This window comes from Osmerus mordax, chromosome 7 (genome assembly GCF_038355195.1).
Source record: "Osmerus mordax isolate fOsmMor3 chromosome 7, fOsmMor3.pri, whole genome shotgun sequence".
Taxonomy (NCBI): Eukaryota; Metazoa; Chordata; class Actinopteri; order Osmeriformes; family Osmeridae; genus Osmerus; species Osmerus mordax.
In genome coordinates, this window is record NC_090056.1 from 10,028,409 (window position 1) to 10,049,571 (window position 21,163).

Below are 21,163 nucleotides of genomic sequence, written 5' to 3' on the forward strand. Positions count from 1 at the left end.
TGTATCAGGTTTGCTGACTGGCTTGTGCAGGGTCGGACCTTTTGGCTCGGCCATATTTTTTCATGTTAGAAAAAAATCTGTAGCACTAGCTTTCTACAGAATCTCAAGATGGCGTCGAGTGGAGGAGATGTAGAACCAGAGTGGGCTGCAGCAGTACGACCGCTTTTATCAGCCTCCTATACGGCTTTTGAAACGAAAGAGCTACCTCAGCTTATAGGATCTATAATAAACAGGTAAGAATGATAATGTCTGTGATAATATCCATGTTCCTTACACAATTTGCTAATCCAGCGAGTCGGCTAACGCTAGCTAGCTAACCATTGCCACACAGGTGAGAAGGCTAGCTAACAGTTAGCTAGCTAGCTTGTTAGCTCAGCTAGCTAGCTGTAGGAATCTGCTTCATCATCAGGCCGACCAGACCAGGTCTATTACCTAGCTAACTAACGTAATTATAGCAAACAATATATCAACATAATATAATAAAGACCGTAACCTAATAATAGGGCACTGATATACATTGCCTATTTCTGCCTGCTACCGTTTGTAGACAGTTAACTTTAGCTACCTACCCATATTCATCTTGATGTTGTCAGCTTGTCTATCCAGCTAAATGCACAACAATCCAGGATAGCTCGTTGGCTATCTAGCTGTTAAGTTGGCTGACTAGCAAAGTTCCATGGCAAGGGGTCACACCAACTTATGACATTAGTTTCATCAGCTAGATAGCTATCTTATGTTTATTCATTAGCCTACTATAGACCGTATTGGTAGTGAGCTTTCAAACATTGTGTAGGGAGAGTAACTGCTAGTGCTAACTAAGCAAGCTCGTGCTAGCTTGTCACTGAATCGAATCTGACATTCTGCGCTGAATGTTACATGTTTGTAAACAATATGGTGTTGAATTTGAGTTCATCATTAAATATGTTGTCATTGTTTTTACATCAGCTAGATAGTTCTAGCTACATAGTTCTAGCTGTGTTTCATGAAGTACCCTAATCCAAAACAATGTTCATCTAACACCTACAAATGATCTGACCCTGAAAAACTGGAGTGGAATCACATGACAGGAGGGATTTGTTGTAAACTCACGCTATACACATTTTCCAAACTTTGTAGGTATATGTTTTACATAATATGATAATTGTATCTCTTAGGTTTTAGGTCAGTGTGAAGTAACTAAGACCAATGAGATATTGTTACATCATGTCTGCATCTCAAAGTATCCTGAAGTGTAGAAAACCAGTGAAAGTGTAGGCCATACCAACCTTCTTCAGAAGGTGCTTTAAAATGAAATGTCATGGGAAAGGACATACATCTTGCGAAAGGGGAAATGACGAATGATTGATTACAATCTTAATTGTGGGTTGAATGTAGGCCTTAACTGTATAGTGATGCAAGTTATTTTGATGAAGTAACTACACTGTGGTTTTATCTTTTTATTGTAGCGAGTCTGAGATTCTACACCATGATAAACAGTATGAGCCATTCTACTCATCCTTTGTGGCACTTTCTGCCCATTACATCACGACAGTATGTGGGCAAAGTATGTATCCATACATTTCCTTTTTTAAAGTGCCATTTGTAATTAATGAATGCCATTTGTAATTTAATATAGTACACTATTTTTTATCCTGTCAGCAAATGTTAGTACACCTAGTAATGTTGGTATTGTGAACTAGCCTGTTTTATTTAGCCTACTGAGGAGGTGGCTGGATTAAATTGCCACTCACTTCCTGAATTGACTGAACTGAAACTGAAATGATTTCAAACCTAGTGTTCTGTAAGCAGGATTGCCTGTTTTGTTTATTTGAAAGGAGGCTTAGAACAGAATTCCAATTTGTTTACATCTGTCATCCTTTTTTCTAGTCCCAAGGAATCAGTTGCTGTCGGTAGCAGCAGCCTGTAAAGTATTGATTGAATTCTCATTGCTGCGGCTGGAAAATCCTGATGAAGCATGTGCTGTGTCCCAGGTGAGACGCAGTAGCCACTAGCCAGTTACTAATCGAAACATTGGGGATACCTAAGGAGTGCATATAGACAGCCTGAGCTGCCTTGATGTCAACGCCATAGTAACCGTGCCCGTCCTCCCTTTTTCTTCAGAAACACCTGATCCTTTTGATAAAGGGTTTGTGCACTGGCTGCAGTCGACTGGACAGGACCGAAATCATTACTTTCACAGCTATGATGAAGTCTGCCAAACTTCCCCAGACCGTCAAGACCCTTTCAGATGGTGAGTCTCATTAAGTCCTGCCTGAAAACGTCTTGCCCCAGAAGTTCAACATGACAATGGCGTGAAGAGAGAGCTGTTTCATCCAACGTAAGTCTTGTTGCGTCGTGAATCTGATGCGTGTTCTGGCGGCCTGTGTCTTGTATGTGTGCATTTTCACAGTGGAGGACCAGAAGGAGTTGCCAAGCCCGGTGAACCCCGAGCTGCGACACAAAGAAGTCCAAATGAACTTCTTCAATCAGCTGACCTCTGTGTTCAACCCTGACCTCACCCTCCTGGCCTCTCCCTCCACACACACGCAGGTAAGTCCTGCAGGAAGACAAGCACCTAGAGACACTTCCACACTGAGGAACAGATGTTGACTGAAAGGAATTCAGTCTTGGAAAGAGGCTTTGCTCTCCCTGTCTGATGTGTAACTTTTTGTGTGCAAGGTTGAGAGTGAGTGTGATGACCAGACCACCACAGACCAGGCCTTGCAGGCCAAAATGAAGAATGCCTTCATCTCCCAGAATGTGTCTAGTTTACAGGAACTTGGTGAGCATGTGTTATATCTGTTCTATAACCCATCAGTAAAAGTGCACCTAGTGTAAGCCTTGCACAAGCCCAATGTGGTGATGTATTGATGTTTCTGTGTGCAGGAGGGTCAGAAAAGTTGCTGCGGGTCTGCCTCAACCTGCCATACTTCCTACGATACATCAACAGATTTCAGGACGCCGTCTCGGCCAATTCCTTCTTCATCATGCCAGCGACTGTTGCAGACGCCACCGCTGTCCGTAACGGGTGAGTTTGACCTGTCCTTTTCCCAGCCGAGACGCAAATGACTTTCAGCATTTATTTACACTTCCTGATATTGATCTCTTACTCCCACATCGCTGCTCAGGTTCCACTCTCTGGTGATAGATGTAACCATGGCCTTGGACACTCTCTCCCTGCCTGTCTTGGAGCCCCTAACTCCAGGGAGATTACTGGACATGACTGTACTGGCCCTCAGCTGTCTCTATGCAGGTAGGCACCACTCCCCTCTCCTAGGTTCACGTGGGATTTGACAGCTGCATTTGTGGGAGACTGTCAGTCCGCAGGTGTTTCATGCGGAGTGGTTGTGTCTCCTCCTAGGTGTGAGCGTGGCCACGTGCATGGCTATCCTTCAGGTGGGCAGCTGCTTGCAGCTCCGCACAGCCTCCACTGGGTCCAAGGAAGAAGATTATGAGAATGACGCTGCTACCATAGTACAGAAATGTGTGAGTGTGACCAACATACCACACGATAATCAGTATATCCCATGCAATAATGTGTGGTTAAAATGACCGTATACCGATTATAAACAGTGTGCCTATTATAGTCTTTGACCTTTCTCATTTGCCACTCTGTGTTTCATACAGTTGGAAATCTATGAAATGATTGGCCAAGCCATCAGTAACTCCCGCAGAGCAGGCGGAGAGGTAAGGCTTCTGCAGTGTATAGCCTGTCTTTCCTGTTCTCATGAGCTGTGTAGAATGGTTCTAACTGAGGTCTGTCTACCTATGTGTTTCACAGCACTATCAGAACTTCCAGTTGCTGGGGGCGTGGTGCCTGTTGAACAGCCTGTATTTGATCCTGAATTTGAGTCCCACCGCCTTGGCTGACAAGGGCAAGGAGAAGGATCCACTTGCTGCCCTGCGCGTGCGTGACATTGCAGCTCGCACCAAAGACGGGGCAGGGTCCCCTAAACTTGGCCCAGGCAAAGGGTAAACACTTTCTAAACGCACTGCTCGACACAACAAAATCCTTGACTTTCACACTGTCCTTCGCCATACACGATAGCGATGTGTTAAACCACGGTATCTGTCTTTGGATCAGACACCAAGGCTTTGGCGTCCTGTCAGTCATCCTGGCCAACCACTCCATCAAGCTCCTCACCTCGCTGTTCCAGGACCTGCAGGTGGAGGCTCTGCACCGGGTAAGTGCAGTAAGTGAAACCCCTCCGCCCAGCACACCCACAGAACCAGACAAATACAACCATCAAACAGCACAGTGATGTACGGCTGGTTCCCAGTGATGCTCCATTCCCCTCCAACCCCTCTGTTCTCCCCAGGGCGGGGCCAGTGACGGGCCCCCGGCCGAGCTCTCCATCATGGCTCAGAGCACCTCCATCCAGAGGGTCCAGAGGCTCATCGACTCTGTCCCTCTCACCAACCTGCTCTTCACTCTGCTCTCCACATCCTACAAGAAGGTGCGACTCGTGCTTTAACCTGCTGGCGTGTTGGCAGCGGGCTGCCCCGCCTGCTATCCAAGCCCAGCCAGTATTTCAAGGAGGTTGCTTTGATTTGCGTGGCCTGCTGTTTGAAGGCTGTATCTTTCCCTGTCCAGGCCTGTGTGCTCCAGCGCCAGAGGAAAGGCTCAGTCAGCAGCGATGCCAGCGCCTCCACAGACTCCAACACCTACTACGAAGATGACTTCAGCAGCACAGAGGAAGACAGCAGCCAAGGTACTCCAGCAACCTCCTCCACCAGGAACACCCTCCATCCACCACCAGGAACACCCTCCCTCCATCAAGCGGAGGGAGGAATCCTCCTACCATTTTCATCTTTCTTGCCCAAACTTATGAAAGTCTTATTTCTAAAGGATAGTCATGGGATATACTATTCATGCAAGGTCATGCACCCTTAAACATACATACAGTACAACGCAGGCCTTGATAGACCATATTACAAGGTTATGCTTTCATTATCCTGTAGCTTTGGGGGGTAGGAAGCTAAAGTGTACATTTCTGTTATCAATTTTAGAGGTGCTTTTTTTCCATGAATGTGGGTTTTTCTGTTCCTGCTGAAAGCAGAGCTCTGTTTGTGTTTGACCTGGGCTAGCGTCAGGGCTGAGGAGAGCCAAAGATGTTTTGAGGGAGTTTTGGTCTGTCAGCCGGCGTAAAATCTCAGTTGGCATTAGACGGAACAGAGTCAGGCAGCCTGAGAGTGTAGAACCAGGTTAGTCCACGCAGGCTTCAAGTAGCAGTCCGCTCTGACGCAGGACGCACACACACAACTCTCATTCTCACACCATTGCCCCTGCAGTCCACAACGACAGGCTAGTGACAGTTTCTGTTATTTCAGCAGAGAGAAGACAGGAGAGGACAAGAGCAACTTGTTCATCAGGTCAGCAGCTTTCTGTCCCTAGACCACGGAGCGGGTTTCACTCCACAGCCCTGCTTCCTCCACTGTGTCTGCGTCAGTAGAGACGGCTGGTCCTGCCAGCTTGGTTCAGTAGAAGCAGCAGCAGCAGCAGTAGTACTAGCACCACAGCTACAGATGACCATATCCTCCAACATCCAGCTCGCTAGACTTTTTAGTCTAGCCTGGCATGAATTTATCTGTGCCAGTTTTTCTACAAAAATGGCTCTAAGTATCTCTGTGTGTAATTCCCTTTGAGCTATGTATCAATAAGCCCATATGTTGTTTTCTTCTGGCTTTCTCATGAGACATAAATAGTGTGATCCTATGATGCATGCAGCTATGTTGATGTTAGTTCACTGACTGATCATGGGTATATCTGTCAGAGCCTGACAGCTATTAGGTTTGATTATGCATTTGAAATGTATACAGAATTTGTGTATCTCAAGACAATTTGTGAAGAAATGGAGAATGTTTTGATCTTTGAAACATTGCGGTTGGCTCTGAAATATACCCATGTTTTGATGAATTTTTACATTTTACACTTAGATGAAAGATACTAGAATCTGAGTACTAAGTTTAAAAAGAGTTTGGATTAGCAGTGTGTTGCTTTGTGTGAGACGCAAGCTAAGTCATATCCTAAAGAAGCATGAGTAATTAAAAAATAAAATAATCACACCGCATTAGTCAGTAATGTTTATGCTGGCGGGGATCTAACTAATCAGCAGGCCTATGCACTAAAGGAATGTCTTGCACCAACAGTGTGTGTGCACAGCAACTACTTAAGTGTGAGGTGTGTGTTATGTAATGCCATATGCCCTGTTTTCAGATGATGACAGTGAGCCCATCTTGGGCCTGTGGTTTGAGGAGACAATATCTCCCAGCAAAGACAAGGTGGCCCCCCCGCCGCCTCCTCCCCCCCCTCCCCTGGAGACCTCCCCCAGGCTGAAGAGCCCCAGCAAGCAGAACGCAGGGGAGAACGGCAACATCCTGGCCGGACGCAAAGACCCCGAGCTGGTGAGTCCCAGCCACAGGGAGGAGCTGCCCGACAAGTCCTGACAATACTGCTAAACTGGAATGGTGTGGCTGATGGAACGTGATCCATGTTCCTCTGCTCTACGCTCATCACTTGTCACTGTTGTTCCAGTTCCTCAGCCTGGCCTCCAGCATCCTCAACTTCATCACCTCCTCCATGCTCAAGTCGAGGAACAACTTCATCCGCAACTACCTGAGCGTGTCTCTCAATGAGCAGCACATGGCGACCCTGGCCAGCATCATCAAAGATGTTGACAAAGATGTTAAAGGTTGACCACAATATATTTGAAATGCTTGTCTGGAAAGTACCTGTATAGATTGCGTAATTGACCTTGTGTCAAGGTTAGTGAGTGATCGGCCTCCATTGTTTCTTTAGGTTCTTCCGATGAAGAGTTTGCCTTGGCTCTGTACCACTTCAACCACACCCTGGTAACATCAGACCTGCCCTCTCCCGCCCTGCAGGTAACAGGAACTTCCTGTTTGTGTGGTTTGTTTCGTTTACTTTTACACAACGCTTCTACGCTTTTGTTGCCATATCTGCTGACGGTGAAACCTCTATCTCTCGCCTTTTGTCAGAGCACCCTCCTCCAGCAGCTGGGCGTGGCCCCCTTCTCCGAGGGCCCCTGGCCCCTGTACATCCACCCCCAGTCCTTGTCCGTTCTCTCCAGACTGCTGCTCATCTGGCAGCACAAGGCCACCCAGCAGGGAGAGCCAGACGTGCCTGAGTGCATGAAGGTCTGGGAGAGGTAGAGTAGAGCTGCCACTTCTCTCAGGATGTCCAGCTGAAACTGCCCGTATGAACGTTCTCAGGGATGACTTGTATTTGTCATGTCAAGCGAACGTTAAACAACACACTGAAAGCATTCTCAGCAGTCTCGTCCAGCAGTGGGGGTAAAACCAACCTGTGTGTTTCCCTGTCCTGTCTGGTGACGCGCAGGTTTGTGGGGACCCTGAAGCAGCACACCATCCAGGGCTCCCTGCCCGGGGACGAGGACCTGAACGTGGAGCACCTGCAGCTCCTGCTGCTCCTCTTCCACAACCTGTCCGAGCGGGGCCGGAGGGCCGTGCTCACCCTGGTCACCCAGGCCATCACCGAGGTGGCCCAGAACAGGGACTCCCAGCTAAAGGCCGTGCCCCTCAACCTGGCCCGCATGCTGCTGGTCCTCGACTATCTGCTGCATCAGTTCTCCAAGGCGCCCATCTACTTGTTTGAGCAGGTAACCGGATCCCTCTCGTTTTTGAGTGGTTTTGTTCCTAGGCGTTGCTCGGATGGTTTTGACCTGAAGTGCGGCGTGTGAGGTAACTGCGAGACTGCGATTTCAGGTGCAGTACAACCTCCTGACCCCGCCCTGCTCTGGAGGGGGCTCCACCCAGGACGGAGGCAAACGCTGCTCCCTGCCCCTGTACTACGGCTTCAAGGAGGTGGAGGAGAACTGGTCCAAGCATTGCTCTGCAGGTAGGAGGAAGTCTCAGCACCACTCTTAGAAGCCGACTGCACACGCATAACACGTGTTGATCATTGTCTGCAATCTAATCAGTGACCGATCCTCTTGCAGATTCCACGCAGCAGCCCAAGTTCTACTGCATCCTCTCCCCTGAAGCCTCGGAAGATGACCGCAGCCGGCTGGACGGCAAGGTGAGAACCCTCGAGCACCAGAGCTTTCAGCGGGACCTCTGAGGTAAACAAGCAACCGTCTCACCGTGTTGATATCTGCAGGTTTTCCAGAAGCTGTTCAATGGAGTGGTGAAGTACGATGAGCTGTACTCCTGGCTCATCTCACTGCTGGCAGCTGGATCTCAGTTTGACACGGCGAGGAGGCAGGAGAACAAGCCAATCACTCCTATGGTGAGGAGCCTTGCAGTCCACATTTACTCTGGAGATCTGGAGTGTCTCTGGGAATGACGCCTTAAGTTCATTTCTCAAGAACTCTGGGTAGATTGATTACCGCGTGTTCATTTTCCGGGTTTGGGGCCTTCCTTATGGTCTACAGGAGGCGTGCTCCCTGCAATACTACTTCCTGGTGCTGTGGAGGATCCTGGGAGTCCTGCCTCCTTCTAAGGCCTTCATGGAGCAGCTCAAGGACGGCTGCAGTGACTCCAGCGAGAGTGACATCCTGCACACCCTGCGCTGGTCGTCACGCCTCCGAGTCCCCACCTACGTCACCTGGATCAAGGTCCGTCCCCCCCCCCCCCCCTCTGCTGCTGGGCCCCCTCCCAGAGATGTGGAACGTGCAGGTGAGAGAGGGCGTGCGAGTCTGGTGTTCACGTGTCACTCTGTGGTCCATGGCAGGAGCACCTGATCAAGCAGGGGATGAAGTCTGACCAGGCCGCCTCTCTGATCGAGATGACCGCCTCCAGGTGCAGCAGTGTCAAGTACGACGTGGAGCTGGCTGAGGAGTACATTGCCAGACAGGTATGGTGAAGGTCTGACCTGGAGGGCTAGACTACACGACTACCAGAACACCTGTCATGAGAGCTGGTTGACTCAAGGTGGTGCTTCTCTGTTGTAGATCTCAGCCTTCTCCTGTGTGGATCCCAGCACCATCCTGCCTCTCCACCAGGTGCCCTCCCTCCAGGCCATCTACACCCTGGACGCCGTCATCTCCAAAGTCCAGGTCTCTCTCGACGAGCACCTCTCCAAGGTGGCTGTGGAGACGGACCCTCACAAGTCCTCAGAGATCACCAAGAACCTGCTGCCTGCCACTCTGCAGCTCATAGACCTGTATGCTGCCTTCACCAGGTGAGACCCACACTGCCCCCTCCACTGAGATCACCATACAGCCAAACTGGCTGGACTGATACGCTTATGGGATTGGTTGAAAAATAAGGAGCAAACCTGAGGAAACACTTCATGGGGTGGTGCAACAAAGGTGATGTGGTGTGGGATGCACGGCTTGTTTGCAGTGATGTGCTGTCCTTCTGCCTGACAGGTCGTACCTGCTGATGAGCCTGCCCGAGGAGGGCGACAACAAGCCCACGGAGGCCAAGCTCCAGGGTTACGCTGCCGTGCTGTCCATCGGCTCCACACGCTGCAAAGCCAACATGCTCGGTACGCTCGACCTCGGGGCGCTTGCTTTCATTTGTGCTTTCACTTCACACAAAAAGACCCGTTCCACCTGACGATGTGTATTCATGACTTCACAGGCCAGAGTATCATGCAGAACCTTCCCTCAGCTGTGCAGACACTGTGTGAGACTTGGAACAACATCCACACCAACGAGTTCCCCAACATCGGCTCATGGGTATATGTGTGTGTGTGTGTGCGCGCGCATGTGCCTCCTTCACACCATGTGTGGCACCCAGGTCATGACGTGTATCATGCACATGGCTGAGTCAGGTGTTTGTCCTCCTCAGCGTAATGCCTTTGCCAACGACACCATTCCATCCGAGAGCTACATCAGCGCCATTCAGGCGGCCCACCTGGGAACCCTCAGCAGCCAGTCCCTGAGCCTGGCCGCCTCGCTCAAACACATCCTGCTGTCTCTGGTGCGCCTCACGGGAGACCTCATCGTGTAAGTGTTCCCTCGAGTCTACCCGGGCCATAATAGAATGACGCTGTTTGGGTGCGCTGGCCCTTTAACCCCTGGTGCTTGCCCCCGGCAGGACGGAGGAGCTGAACCCTCCCCAGGTGGTGCGCACGCTGCTGCCCCTGCTGCTGGAGAGCAGCACGGAGAGCGTGGCGGAGATCAGCAGCACGTCCCTGGAGCGCATCCTGGGCCCCGCCGAGTCCGACGCCTACCTGGCCCGCGTGTACGAGCGCCTGGTCACCGGCTGCTACAACATCATCGCCAACCACTCCGACCCCAACAGGTACGACCTCACACACACACCAGAGGGGCTTAACCCCCAACACACAGGTCGCCTCGACCGAGATCATGAACCAGGACTAGGTTTATGGAGGTGTTTAGAAGTCTTCTATGCTGCTGGCTAAGACTCGGTGCAAGCTGCATGTATGGCCCAGTGGTTGTGAGGTCTCTGGTGTCTCCTAGTGGTCTGGACGAGGCTGTGCTGGAGGAGTGTCTGCAGTACCTGGAGAGACAGCTGGAGAGCAGCCAAGTGCGCAAGGCCATGGAGGAGTTCTTCTCCTTCAGGTTGGTTTTCTTGCCGGGTCTTCTCATGGGAGATTCTCGTGATCCCGGCACCCTGTTATTCTAACCCGCCTTGTCTTCTTCTAGTGGGGAGCTGGTCCAGATCATGATGGCGACAGCCAACGAAAGTCTGTCTGCAAAATTCTGCAACAGGGTGCTGAAGTTCTTCACCAAGCTGTTCCAGCTCAGTAAGTCCCCCTCTCTCTGCTTGTGCTTTGCTTACCCCTCAGTAGGTCAACCAGACCATGTTGTGAAGTGGAACGTGCTCGGTCGTCAGGGTTGTGGTTGTGACCTGGTCTCTGTGCTCCTCCCCCCAGCTGAGAAGAGTCCCAACCCCAGCCTGCTGTGTCTGTGCGGCTCCCTGGCCCAGCTGGCCTGCGTGGAGCCCTCCCGCCTGCAGTCCTGGCTCACCCGCATGACCGCCTCCCCTCCCAAGGACTCGGAGCAGCTGGAGACGGTGCAGGAGAACAGGCAGCTGCTGCAGGTGCTCACCACGCACATCGTCCGGGACAACAGCCAGGTGGGCGAGGGCGTGTGCACCGTCCTGCTCAGCACCCTCATCCCCATGGCGACCGAGATGCTGGCCAGCGGGGATGGAACGGGCTTCCCAGAGCTGATGCTGATCATGAGCACCCTGGCCAGCGCCGGGCAGGGGGCCGGGCACCTGCAGCTGCACCGGGCAGCCATCGACTGGCTCACCAGATGGTAGGTACCCTGCTCCCCGGATCCCGGCAGGGAAGCGTTTCACCATCACACTCTTTTGACTTCAATGTCTCCCGTGCAGCAAGAAGTACCTGACCCAGAAGAATGTTGTGGAGAAAGTGAGCGCAAATTTGACGCACGGCAAGGTAACGGTACTTCTGGCATTCTAGTGTATTATTTTTATTTTTCTGTTCCTTCATTGGCCAAAATGAGAACATGTTTACCCCCCCCCCCCCCCCCCCCCCCCCCCCCCCCCCCCTCTTCAGCATGCCAGCATGCTGGAGTGCTCGTGCCACATCATCTCGTACCTGGCGGATGTGATGAACGCGCTGCGCCAGAGCAGCGGCCAGGGCTCGTCCGCCCTGTTGATGGAGGGGGAGGAGAAGGCCATGGAGGTGGACTCTGACTGGGTGGAGGAGCTGGCCGTGGAGGAGGACGACTCCCAGGCCGAGGACTCTGTAAGGACCCGTCCTCCACCACACCACCAGGACACCTCTCGCTCCATACAGGGACATGTCGTAGTACTGAGAAATCCCATTCACTTTTAGTTTCAGCCTTAGGCTGTGCTGGTCTGGTGCTGGAGGGGAACACTTGAGACCAGACGCGCTCGCTCTCCAGTGAGCTCCAGTGGAAGGGGACAGCCACAGAGCCATGCTGGGGCACCCTGTTCATGTATCACTCTTTCTTACCTTCCAGGATGAAGATTCCCTGTGCAATAAACTCTGCACCTTCACCATCACTCAGAAGGAGTTCATGAACCAGCATTGGTAAAACAGTGGCTCCCCCCTCCCTCCCCCCTCCCTCCCGGTTGTTGTGTGTCTGCGTAAGAACACGTGTCCACGTTTCCTCCTCTGTTCTGGTGTCTGAGTGTGTCGCCCTCCCCCCCCTGCAGGTACCATTGTCACACGTGTAAAATGGTGGATGGGGTAGGTGTGTGCACAGTGTGTGCCAAGGTCTGTCACAAAGACCACGAGATCTCCTATGCCAAATACGGCTCTTTCTTCTGTGACTGCGGTGCCAAGGAGGATGGCAGCTGCCAGGTGAGACCGAATACTTCAGGTCATCATGGGAAGAGAACAACTGCGGTAACTTTGGCTTGCAAATCATTTCCCATTGATTTTCATACAGTCATTTCAGTTGGTCAGGGATTTAGCTAGCCCCCTCATCTGGCCCCAAATTAGAATGCACTTTGAGTGTCTACAAAGAGGGGAAAAAACCCTCAAGTCTTTTATACAAACAATTAGTTTACATGAATAAACTGAAACTGGTTCACTGTAACAATGTGGACAAGATATGCATGTGTAGTTAACACTGATATTGCATGCGGTAGAAAGAAAATGTAACACTAAGCAAATACTGTAATTTCATTACTAAACTCACTAATAATCAAGTTAACCTGAATTTATGATCAGTATTCTAGTCAGATATTTGCATCCTGTTTGTTTGGTGTGTCTGTGGGTGTGATTGTAGTGCTTTAGTGTGTGTATTAGCTAACCAGTTCTAATAGTTAACATGTGCTTGTTTTAATGCTCACATGACCAGACACTCCTGTCTACTTGTTTTATCAAACAATGTCTTTGGTCAGAATCTGCATGTCAGTCGTTAAAAATTACAAGCTGAAAGGTTGGCAATAAGTGGTGACATCCTACCGAACTCGGTGTGGAGTGTGTGTGAGTGTGTGTGTGTGTGAGGTCTGCAGAGAGACATGGTCTGACTGGCTGTGTCTGTGGCCCTCAGGCCCTGGTGAAGCGCAGCCCCAGCAGTGGCATGGGCTCCACCCTGAAGGAGTCCTCCGCCTTCCAGAGTGAGATGCGCATGCCCGAGAGCGCCATCCGCCACCAGAGCGCCTCGCCGGCCGATAAGGGCAAGGTGACCATCTGCGACGGCAAGCCCTGCGACGACGACAAGCCCAAGAAGAGCAGCGTGTGCAAAAGCATCGAGGGCTGTCAGGACGAACTGCTGGCGCAAGTGGTGAGGCCTGGGTTTGGAACGGCCCACTCCGGCTGTGTCAGAGGGGTGCAGAGTGTTAACGGCTGTGCTTGTCACTCGAAACTGTTTCCCCTTACTGTCCACTCTTGTGTCCCGTGTGTCAGTGCGGCTCGTCCACGGCTGCCGTTGTCCTGGAGATGCTCATCTTCCTCATGGACGCCATCCAGACCAACTTCCAGCAGGCGTCTGCAGTGGGCAGCAGCAGCCGCGCCCAGCAGGCCCTGAACGAGCTGCACACCCAGGACAAAAGTGTGGAGATGACCGACCAGCTCATGGTATCATCCACGTCCATCCGTCTCACTCATTGTTGACCGATTGGCCGATGCCATTGGGCTGTCCAGTGCCTAACCCGTCTCCCGCCGCTGTGCCCGTCCCCAGGTCCCCACGCTGGGATCCCAGGAGGGCGCGTTTGAGAACGTGCGCATGAACTACAGCGGAGACCAGGGCCAGACTATCCGCCAGCTCATCAGCGCCCACGTCCTGCGCCGCGTGGCCATGTGCGTGCTCTCCTCCCCCCACGGCCGCCGCCAGCACCTGGCTGTCAGCCACGAGAAGGGCAAGGTAGCCAGGACGCTAGCTCTCCACGCTGCTCTGAACACATGGATGATTAGACCACGGTCCTAGACTGTATGTGGACAAGGGGAACTGTAATAAAGTTGTTTCTGTAGTGTTTTATCCCTACTGCAAACCTTCCCTTCCTGTGGATCTCGGCCCCTCTGCAGATCACAGTGCTGCAGCTGTCAGCCCTCCTGAAGCAGGCCGACTCCAGCAAGAGGAAGCTGACCCTGACTCGCCTGGCCTCGGCCCCGGTCCCCTTCACCGTGCTCAGCCTCACAGGCAACCCCTGCAACGAGGACTACCTGGCTGTGTGCGGCCTCAAGGTCAGTCAGCCGGCCTCTCCCGGCAGCTCCCTCCTCCACACCCTCCCGTCAGCTCCCTCCTCCACACCCTCCCGGCAGCTCCCTCCTCCACACCCTCCCGGCAGGATCCTTCCCCACGCAGGTGTGCCCCTCTGACCCCTCCTGCTCCTCTGCCCCCCTCAGGACTGCCACGTGCTGACGTTCAGCAGCACGGGCTCCGTGTCGGACCACCTGGTGCTGCATCCCCAGCTGGCTACTGGGAACTTCATCATCAAGGCCATCTGGCTGCCCGGCTCTCAGACAGAGCTGGCCATCATCACCGCGGACTTTGTTAAGGTTCGTCATGTTCGTACACGGCTTCATGGCAGTCGTTTGTTAATACACAAGAACTTGTGTGCTCGTTTCACGGCTTGAGGAGTTGAATTGATGTTTGATGTTTCTGGGCTGCGTAGATCTACGACCTGTCGGTGGACGCCCTCAGCCCCATGTACTACTTCCTGCTGCCGAGCTCCAAGATCCGCGACGCCACTTTCCTCTTCAACGAGGAGGGCAAGAACATCATCGTCATCATGTCCTCCGCCGGCTACATGTACACCCAGGTGATGGACGAGTCCAGCAGTGCCCAGCACGGGCCCTTCTACGTGACCAGCGTGCTGGAGATCAACCACGAGGACCTCAAGGTAACTTTCTGGAAGGTTCCCCAAGCTTCTGAGAACTTGCGACGTACAGGCAGAAGCCTGTACGTATCTGTTTGTATCGGGTTATCCTCCAGCTGAACCTGGAGGATAACCAGGATCCTACTCACGCTAAAAGGCCTATGACGTCCCCTAGATAAGGGGCCAGTCTAGATGTTGACCTTTGTGAGGTGGTTCTTGTCCCTGACCTGCTGTGTGTTGTGGTCTACCTCAGGACAGTAACGGCCAGGTGGCGGGCGGCGGGGTGTCGGTCTACTACTCTCACGTCCTCCAGATGCTGTTCTTCAGCTACAGCCAGGGCAAGTCCTTCGCTGCCACCGTCAGCCGCAGCACCAGCGACGTGCAGAGGCTCTTCAACATCAATATCAAAGGGTAACCATGACTACAACCCCTCAATGACACACTTTTTTTTTAAATGAGGAAGGACATTTCACAGGAAAGGAAAGTCCAATCCAACATGAACCTTTGTGTGTGTGTGTGCAGCTCCAACGGGGGCAGTAAGATGTCCCCTGCCCTGTGCCAGTGGTCGGAGGTGATGAACCACCCGGGGCTGGTGTGCTGTGTGCAGCAGACCACAGGCATCCCCCTGGTCATCATGGTCAAGCCAGACACCTTCCTCATCCAGGAGATCAAGACCCTGCCGGCGAAGGCCAAGGTAGGCTACACGACACCCCGCGACCCTTGGGATGAACCACGGGCGTCAAATAAGGAGACTGGTAGTTCCGTGTCGTCTACGCGCCGCATCACACAGTGCTGTCCTCCCCTCAGATCCAGGACATGGTGGCTATCCGCCACACGGCCAGTAACGAGCAGCAGCGCACCACCATGATCCTGCTGTGTGAGGACGGCAGCCTGCGCATCTACATGGCCAACGTGGACAACACCTCCTACTGGCTGCAGCCCTCCCTGCAGCCCAGCAGCGCCATCAGCATCATGAAGCCCGTACGCAAGCGCAAGGCCGCCGCCGCCAGTGAGTCCGGTCACCACCTACACTTTGACTAAGAACACGTTCTCGCTAGAAACAAAAGAGTTTGGCCTCCACGAGTTTTTAGCTCTGTGAGATGAGTTTTGTCTCCGAAAAGCATATGTCATGGATGCGTGTCATATCGCGGGCGTGTAGGTGACAGCTGGTCTTGTGTCCCCCAGCCACACGCACCTCCAGCCAGGTGACCTTCCCCGTGGACTTCTTTGAGCACAACCAGCAGCTGACGGAGGTGGAGTTTGGGGGCAACGACCTGCTCCAGGTCTACAACGGGCAGCAGATCAAACACAGACTCAACTCCACCGGCATGTATGTGGCCAACACCAAGGTGAGAACAGCCGGCCTGAGATGGGACGTGTTGCTCCGTGAAGGGGCTGCTGGGACAATCGTGGAGGACGTCCATCGATTATTTTCACGTTAAAAAACACATATACTAACTATACTCTTAAATATATATATATATATATTCGGTAGTCAGGTGGCTGAGCGGTGAGGGAATCGGGCTAGTAACCTGAAGGTTGCTAGTTCGATTCCCGGTCATGCCAACTGACGTTGTGTCCTTGGGCAAGGCACTTCACCCTACTTGCCTCGGGGGGAATGTCCCTGTACTTACTGTAAGTCGCTCTGGATAAGAGCGTCTGCTAAATGTAAATGTATCCTTAACTGTGTGTTTGCGTGTGTCTTCCAGCCTGGTGGCTTCACTGTGGAGGCCGTGAACAACAACAGCTCCATGGTGATGACGGGCATGCGGGTGCAGGTGGGCACCCAGGCCATCGAGAGGGCCCCGTCCTACGTGGAGATCTTCGGACGCACCATGCAGATGAACCTGACCCGCGCCCGCTGGTTCGACTTCCCCTTCACCAGAGAGGAGGCCCTGCAGGCCGACAAGAAGCTGTCCATCTTCAGTAAGGACCCTCGGCGCGCCCACAGTTGCTCCGGTGTCGAGAGACGACCACTAACGGTCAGTCTCCAGGCCGACTCTCACCCTCTCCGTGTCTGACTTTGCAGTCGGAGCCTCTGTTGACCCCGCGGGCGTGACCATGCTGGACTCCATTAAGATCTATGGGAAGACCAAGGAGCAGTTTGGCTGGCCGGACGAGCCGCCCGAGGACTTCCCCTCAGCTTCGGTCAACAACGTGTGCAGCCCCAACCTCAACCAGGGCAACGGCACGGTGGACGGAGAGGTGGCCACGCCCACCTCCACCGGCGGCACGGTGCTGGAGAGGTGAGACCTGGGCCCGGGGGGGTCAGAGGTCACCGCAGGGCTTTCTGACTCGAGTGCCATGTTCTGCTCCTCTTTAGAGTTTATAGTAATAGTGGTGTCGTATTTTCTGGGTTTTAGTGTTGATGATATAGTGGTGTTATACTTGATATATGGGGTTTTCTAGTAAAGCAATATAACCTTTTAAAAGCTAGTTTTATTGTCTATACCACCTCAATGAGTTTCTTGAGGCGTTAATGGAAGCTTCTTAACGAGCTGTTCAAAACCATTCTGTTATTACCATGCGGCAAAGCCTGTGTCCATTGGTGTAGTAGTTCCTGTGGTTAGCGACTGAGGGTGCTGGTGTGGAGAGCAGGAGCTCTGTGTGTCTGTGTGTGTGACATGTCCAGTGCATGGCTGCTCTCATGATGACTTGTTTCTGCATGCCTCTCCTCTGTTTAATTGAGTCATTTACTTTCACTTGTTTCTTTCTGTGTTCCTCACATTTTTTTTCTTTTTCTTTGCTCCCAAAAATACAATAAAAAAGTTGTGAAACTGAGTCCTTATCAACCCTGGACCGGTTAGTAACTGTCCTTTCTCTGCTTGTTTGCATGGTGTGTGTTTGTGTTTGTGTGTCCAAGCTTGTTCATACCATTTACAACGCACAGTAGAAAAAAGAAAAAAAAAAACATCATTTTGAGGTTTCCTCTAACAATGAAACTTAGTCTTGCTTAAAAAGCAGACTACAGATTGCTGACTTCAGGTTGCTTTTGCTGGTCATTAGTTGCTAGAATAGCGTGTGAAGGTTGTTGTGGCCGTTGTAACTGTGTGTCCGTCCCCCAGGCTGGTGGTGAGCTCTCTGGAGGCTCTGGAGAGCTGCTTCGCTGTGGGCTCCTCCAATGAAAAGGTGTGTGAAGAAAGAGGCCATTCATCTCTCCCAGTCTGCTGTACGCAGCGAGAAGGATTTAGGAGATGTAATGTGTGTGTGTGTCTTCAGGAGAAGAACAAGGCTGTTGCCCTTGAGCTGGCCACCCTGCTCCTGTCCATGCCTACTCCGGCAGGAGTGCAGCAGCAGACCAAGGGGCTCCTGGCCAGCCTGCACACCAGCCGCACGGCCTACCACAACCACAAGGTAACCTCAGACCCACACACACCTGGACACACTGCTGTGGGAATCATTAGGATCGCTCTCAAAAAGACTCATCTCTGGAAGGATATTGGCACCTAATGCCTCCCTACAGTTTTCTAGCTGTGTAACGTGTCCCTGTGTGTGTGTGTGTGTGTGTGTGTGTGTGTGTGTGCAGGACCAGTCTCTGCTGAGTAACGCGGTGCAGTGTCTGAACCGCTGCAGCCGTGACGGCAGGGACCTGGACCCCGACGTGTTCCAGAGGCTGGTCATCACCGCCCGCTCCATCGCCATCATGAGACCCAACAACCTGGTGCACTTCACCGAGACCAAGCCCCCCCACGCAGACACGGGTAACCCCCATCTTACTAAGCTGCTGGCACCAGCCTGAGTCTATCCTTCTTGATGATGTGATATAAAGCTTGTACCTTGCTCGGGGTCTTTCCAGAAATGACAGAGGACGGCGTGCAGAAGTCAGCGGACAGTGAGAGCTGTAACTTCATCATGCAGCTGGTGAACAACTTCTGGAAGCTCCATGCTCTCAAACCAAAGAACGCCTTCCTGGCTCCTGCCTGTCTGCCAGGTACACCAGCATCCATACTTACCAGGGCTGGACCCACCAGCATCCATACCCACCAGGGCTGGACCCGTCTCTGCTCGCGGGCTCGTTTATCTGGGCTCTGTTGTGATTCCTGTTGTCTTGATGCTTCCTCCAGGTCTGACTCATGTTGAGGCCACTGTGAACGCCCTGGTGGACATCATCCATGGGTATTGCACTTGTGAACTGGACTACATCAACGTGGCCTCCAAAATCTACATGCAGATGTTGCTGTGCCCGGTATGTTACATTGAGACTCTCTTTCTATCCTGAAATAGTCAGTACTGACTATCTTGAAACCCCTTGTACTGTGTATACAAGACAATAACCACCTTCTCTTCTCCGTCTCGTTCCAGGACATCTCTGTGAGCTTCGCTTGTAAGCAGGCCCTGATTCGAGTGCTTCGACCTAGAAACAAACGCCGCCATGTGACCCTTCCATCTCCCCCACGCTCCAACACACCCATGGGTAGGTACCCCCCGACTCCACACCTGTAGAACGTCACGTGACAGCCCTGGCGTCACGGGGGCCTGACCCTCACCCTGTCCTCTCCCACGTCGTCACAGGGGATAAAGACGACGACGACGACGACGACGCAGACGACAAGATGCAGCCGTCTGGGCTGCCGGGGGGAGAGGGAGGCCGACAGGAGAGCCACGACCAGGGCGAGGTGGACCACGGGGACTTTGAGATGGTGGTGAGACCGGATCCACAGCTTGGCGCTTAACGTCCCTGCAGGCGTCTGTGTGGGGCTCAGGTGTCTGGGGTTACGGGACCATGTATGTTGGGATGGGGGTTTTTGAACTGGATGGACCTGTGTTCTGTCCCAGTCGGAGTCCATGGTCCTGGAGACGGCGGAGAACGTCAACAACGGGAACCCGTCTCCTCTGGAGGCTCTGCTGGCGGGGGCGGAGGGCTTCCCCCCCATGCTGGACATCCCCCCCGACGCAGACGACGAGACCATGGTGGAGCTGGCCATCGCTCTCAGCCTGCAGCAGGACCAGCAAGGTACGCACCCACACTCACCCAGGACACACACACACGCGTGGGGGTTGAACTGAAGCTTTGATGGTCTGACCGTCTTGGTTGATAGTAGAATGGAAAGTGTAGCGGTCTTGTTCTGTGTGGTGCTGTGGTGTTGAAGCCTGTGCGAGTGAGCTCCCTGGTTGTGTTGGTCCAGGCAGCAGCAGTAGTGCCCTGGGCCTGCAGAGTCTGGGCCTGTCTGGCCAGGCTCCCAGCTCCTCGTCCCTGGACGCAGGCACCCTGTCAGACACCACAGCATCAGGTAACGAGGCCCAACCACAGACTCTCTCACACACACACACACACCTACCCACAACACCTCTTTCTGGGGCATCAATTGTTCACTTTTTCTTATGGAGTTTGCTGAAATCAGTGACTGTTTCAGTAGTGTGTGTGTGTGTGTGCGTGTGTGTTGACGTGGAGTTTCAAGTTAGCATGTTCCGGCCAGGCCAGAGTCTCTGGTGTTTTTCCTGTAACAGCTGTGGTTATGGTTTCAGCCCCAGCCTCAGACGACGAGGGCAGCACGGCGGCCACGGACGGCTCCACCCTGCGCACCTCCCCCGCCGAGCACGGGGGCAGCGTGGGCTCCGAGAGCGGCGGCTCCGCCATCGACTCCGTCGCCGGGGAACACAGCGGTGAGGGGGCCCCCAGCCAGGGCTGCTGCAGGCCGACACCCCCACACACGACCCCGACCCTGTCCGAAGGCTCTGCTCCTAACCTCCCCCCCCCCTCTGCTGTGTGTGTTTTAGTGTCTGGCCGCAGCAGCGCCTATGGAGACACCACAGTGGAGGGCCACCCGGCGGGGCCGGGCAGTGTGAGCTCCAGCACAGGGGCCATCAGCACCACCACGGCCCAGCAGGAGGGGGAGGGCTCGGAGGGGGAGGGCGAGACCGAGGGAGACATCCACACCAGCAACAGGTCAGCATCCACACACAACACAGACACCACCAGCCTGGATGACAGCGGGCTGTACTTGACCCAGGGTTGTGTGCGTTCCCCTCCAGGCTCCACATGGTGCGTCTGATGCTGCTGGAGCGCCTGCTGCAGCACCTGCCTCTGCTGCACTGCGTGGGCGGGGTCCACGCCATCCCCTACATGCAGGTGGTCCTCATGCTGACCTCGGACCTGGACGGGGAGGACGACAAGGACAAGGGCGCCCTGGACGACCTGCTGGCCCAGCTGATCGCCGAGCTGGGCATGCACAAGAAGGACGTGTCCAAGAAGAACGAGCGCAGCCCCATCAACGAGGTGCACCTGGTCATCATGAGGCTGCTCAGCGTGTTCATGTCCCGCACCAAGTCAGGCTCCAAGTCCTCCTCCGAGGTACGCTCCTCATCCACACACTTCTCCTCCTCCTACGCTCTCATCCACACACTCCTCCTATGCTCTCATCCACACACTCCTCCTATGCTCTCATCCACACACTCCTCCTACGCTCTCATCCACACACTTCTCCTCCTACGCTCTCATCCACACACTTCTCCTCTCCTTGTCCCC

The 21,163-nt window shown here is 53.2% G+C and overlaps 1 protein-coding gene across 1 annotated transcript in view; it reads left to right on the forward strand.

Moving 5' to 3' along the window:
- Nucleotides 1–108: 108 nt before the first annotated feature.
- Nucleotides 109–21,163, forward strand: part of ubr4 (ubiquitin protein ligase E3 component n-recognin 4) — a 35,420-nt gene continuing 14,365 nt past the window's right edge. The window contains exons 1-60 of the mRNA XM_067240757.1: nt 109–233; nt 1,446–1,543; nt 1,867–1,970; nt 2,101–2,230; nt 2,390–2,529; nt 2,659–2,761; nt 2,866–3,007; nt 3,108–3,232; nt 3,341–3,465; nt 3,607–3,666; nt 3,761–3,951; nt 4,064–4,172; nt 4,299–4,436; nt 4,574–4,691; nt 6,197–6,384; nt 6,515–6,671; nt 6,779–6,864; nt 6,979–7,148; nt 7,340–7,619; nt 7,726–7,858; nt 7,959–8,038; nt 8,120–8,248; nt 8,394–8,576; nt 8,693–8,815; nt 8,913–9,142; nt 9,333–9,451; nt 9,547–9,644; nt 9,757–9,914; nt 10,006–10,212; nt 10,392–10,493; nt 10,578–10,678; nt 10,808–11,195; nt 11,275–11,338; nt 11,459–11,650; nt 11,889–11,959; nt 12,085–12,232; nt 12,930–13,163; nt 13,286–13,456; nt 13,560–13,742; nt 13,904–14,062; nt 14,225–14,377; nt 14,494–14,721; nt 14,951–15,108; nt 15,220–15,391; nt 15,505–15,706; nt 15,883–16,046; nt 16,407–16,623; nt 16,727–16,943; nt 17,763–17,826; nt 17,917–18,051; nt 18,224–18,398; nt 18,494–18,628; nt 18,762–18,883; nt 19,000–19,111; nt 19,210–19,340; nt 19,474–19,651; nt 19,824–19,928; nt 20,164–20,301; nt 20,416–20,584; nt 20,671–20,989. Of these exons, the coding sequence (XP_067096858.1) occupies nt 109–233; nt 1,446–1,543; nt 1,867–1,970; nt 2,101–2,230; nt 2,390–2,529; nt 2,659–2,761; nt 2,866–3,007; nt 3,108–3,232; nt 3,341–3,465; nt 3,607–3,666; nt 3,761–3,951; nt 4,064–4,172; nt 4,299–4,436; nt 4,574–4,691; nt 6,197–6,384; nt 6,515–6,671; nt 6,779–6,864; nt 6,979–7,148; nt 7,340–7,619; nt 7,726–7,858; nt 7,959–8,038; nt 8,120–8,248; nt 8,394–8,576; nt 8,693–8,815; nt 8,913–9,142; nt 9,333–9,451; nt 9,547–9,644; nt 9,757–9,914; nt 10,006–10,212; nt 10,392–10,493; nt 10,578–10,678; nt 10,808–11,195; nt 11,275–11,338; nt 11,459–11,650; nt 11,889–11,959; nt 12,085–12,232; nt 12,930–13,163; nt 13,286–13,456; nt 13,560–13,742; nt 13,904–14,062; nt 14,225–14,377; nt 14,494–14,721; nt 14,951–15,108; nt 15,220–15,391; nt 15,505–15,706; nt 15,883–16,046; nt 16,407–16,623; nt 16,727–16,943; nt 17,763–17,826; nt 17,917–18,051; nt 18,224–18,398; nt 18,494–18,628; nt 18,762–18,883; nt 19,000–19,111; nt 19,210–19,340; nt 19,474–19,651; nt 19,824–19,928; nt 20,164–20,301; nt 20,416–20,584; nt 20,671–20,989 (9,156 nt within the window). The remainder of the gene's footprint in view (nt 234–1,445; nt 1,544–1,866; nt 1,971–2,100; nt 2,231–2,389; nt 2,530–2,658; nt 2,762–2,865; nt 3,008–3,107; nt 3,233–3,340; nt 3,466–3,606; nt 3,667–3,760; nt 3,952–4,063; nt 4,173–4,298; nt 4,437–4,573; nt 4,692–6,196; nt 6,385–6,514; nt 6,672–6,778; nt 6,865–6,978; nt 7,149–7,339; nt 7,620–7,725; nt 7,859–7,958; nt 8,039–8,119; nt 8,249–8,393; nt 8,577–8,692; nt 8,816–8,912; nt 9,143–9,332; nt 9,452–9,546; nt 9,645–9,756; nt 9,915–10,005; nt 10,213–10,391; nt 10,494–10,577; nt 10,679–10,807; nt 11,196–11,274; nt 11,339–11,458; nt 11,651–11,888; nt 11,960–12,084; nt 12,233–12,929; nt 13,164–13,285; nt 13,457–13,559; nt 13,743–13,903; nt 14,063–14,224; nt 14,378–14,493; nt 14,722–14,950; nt 15,109–15,219; nt 15,392–15,504; nt 15,707–15,882; nt 16,047–16,406; nt 16,624–16,726; nt 16,944–17,762; nt 17,827–17,916; nt 18,052–18,223; nt 18,399–18,493; nt 18,629–18,761; nt 18,884–18,999; nt 19,112–19,209; nt 19,341–19,473; nt 19,652–19,823; nt 19,929–20,163; nt 20,302–20,415; nt 20,585–20,670; nt 20,990–21,163) is intronic.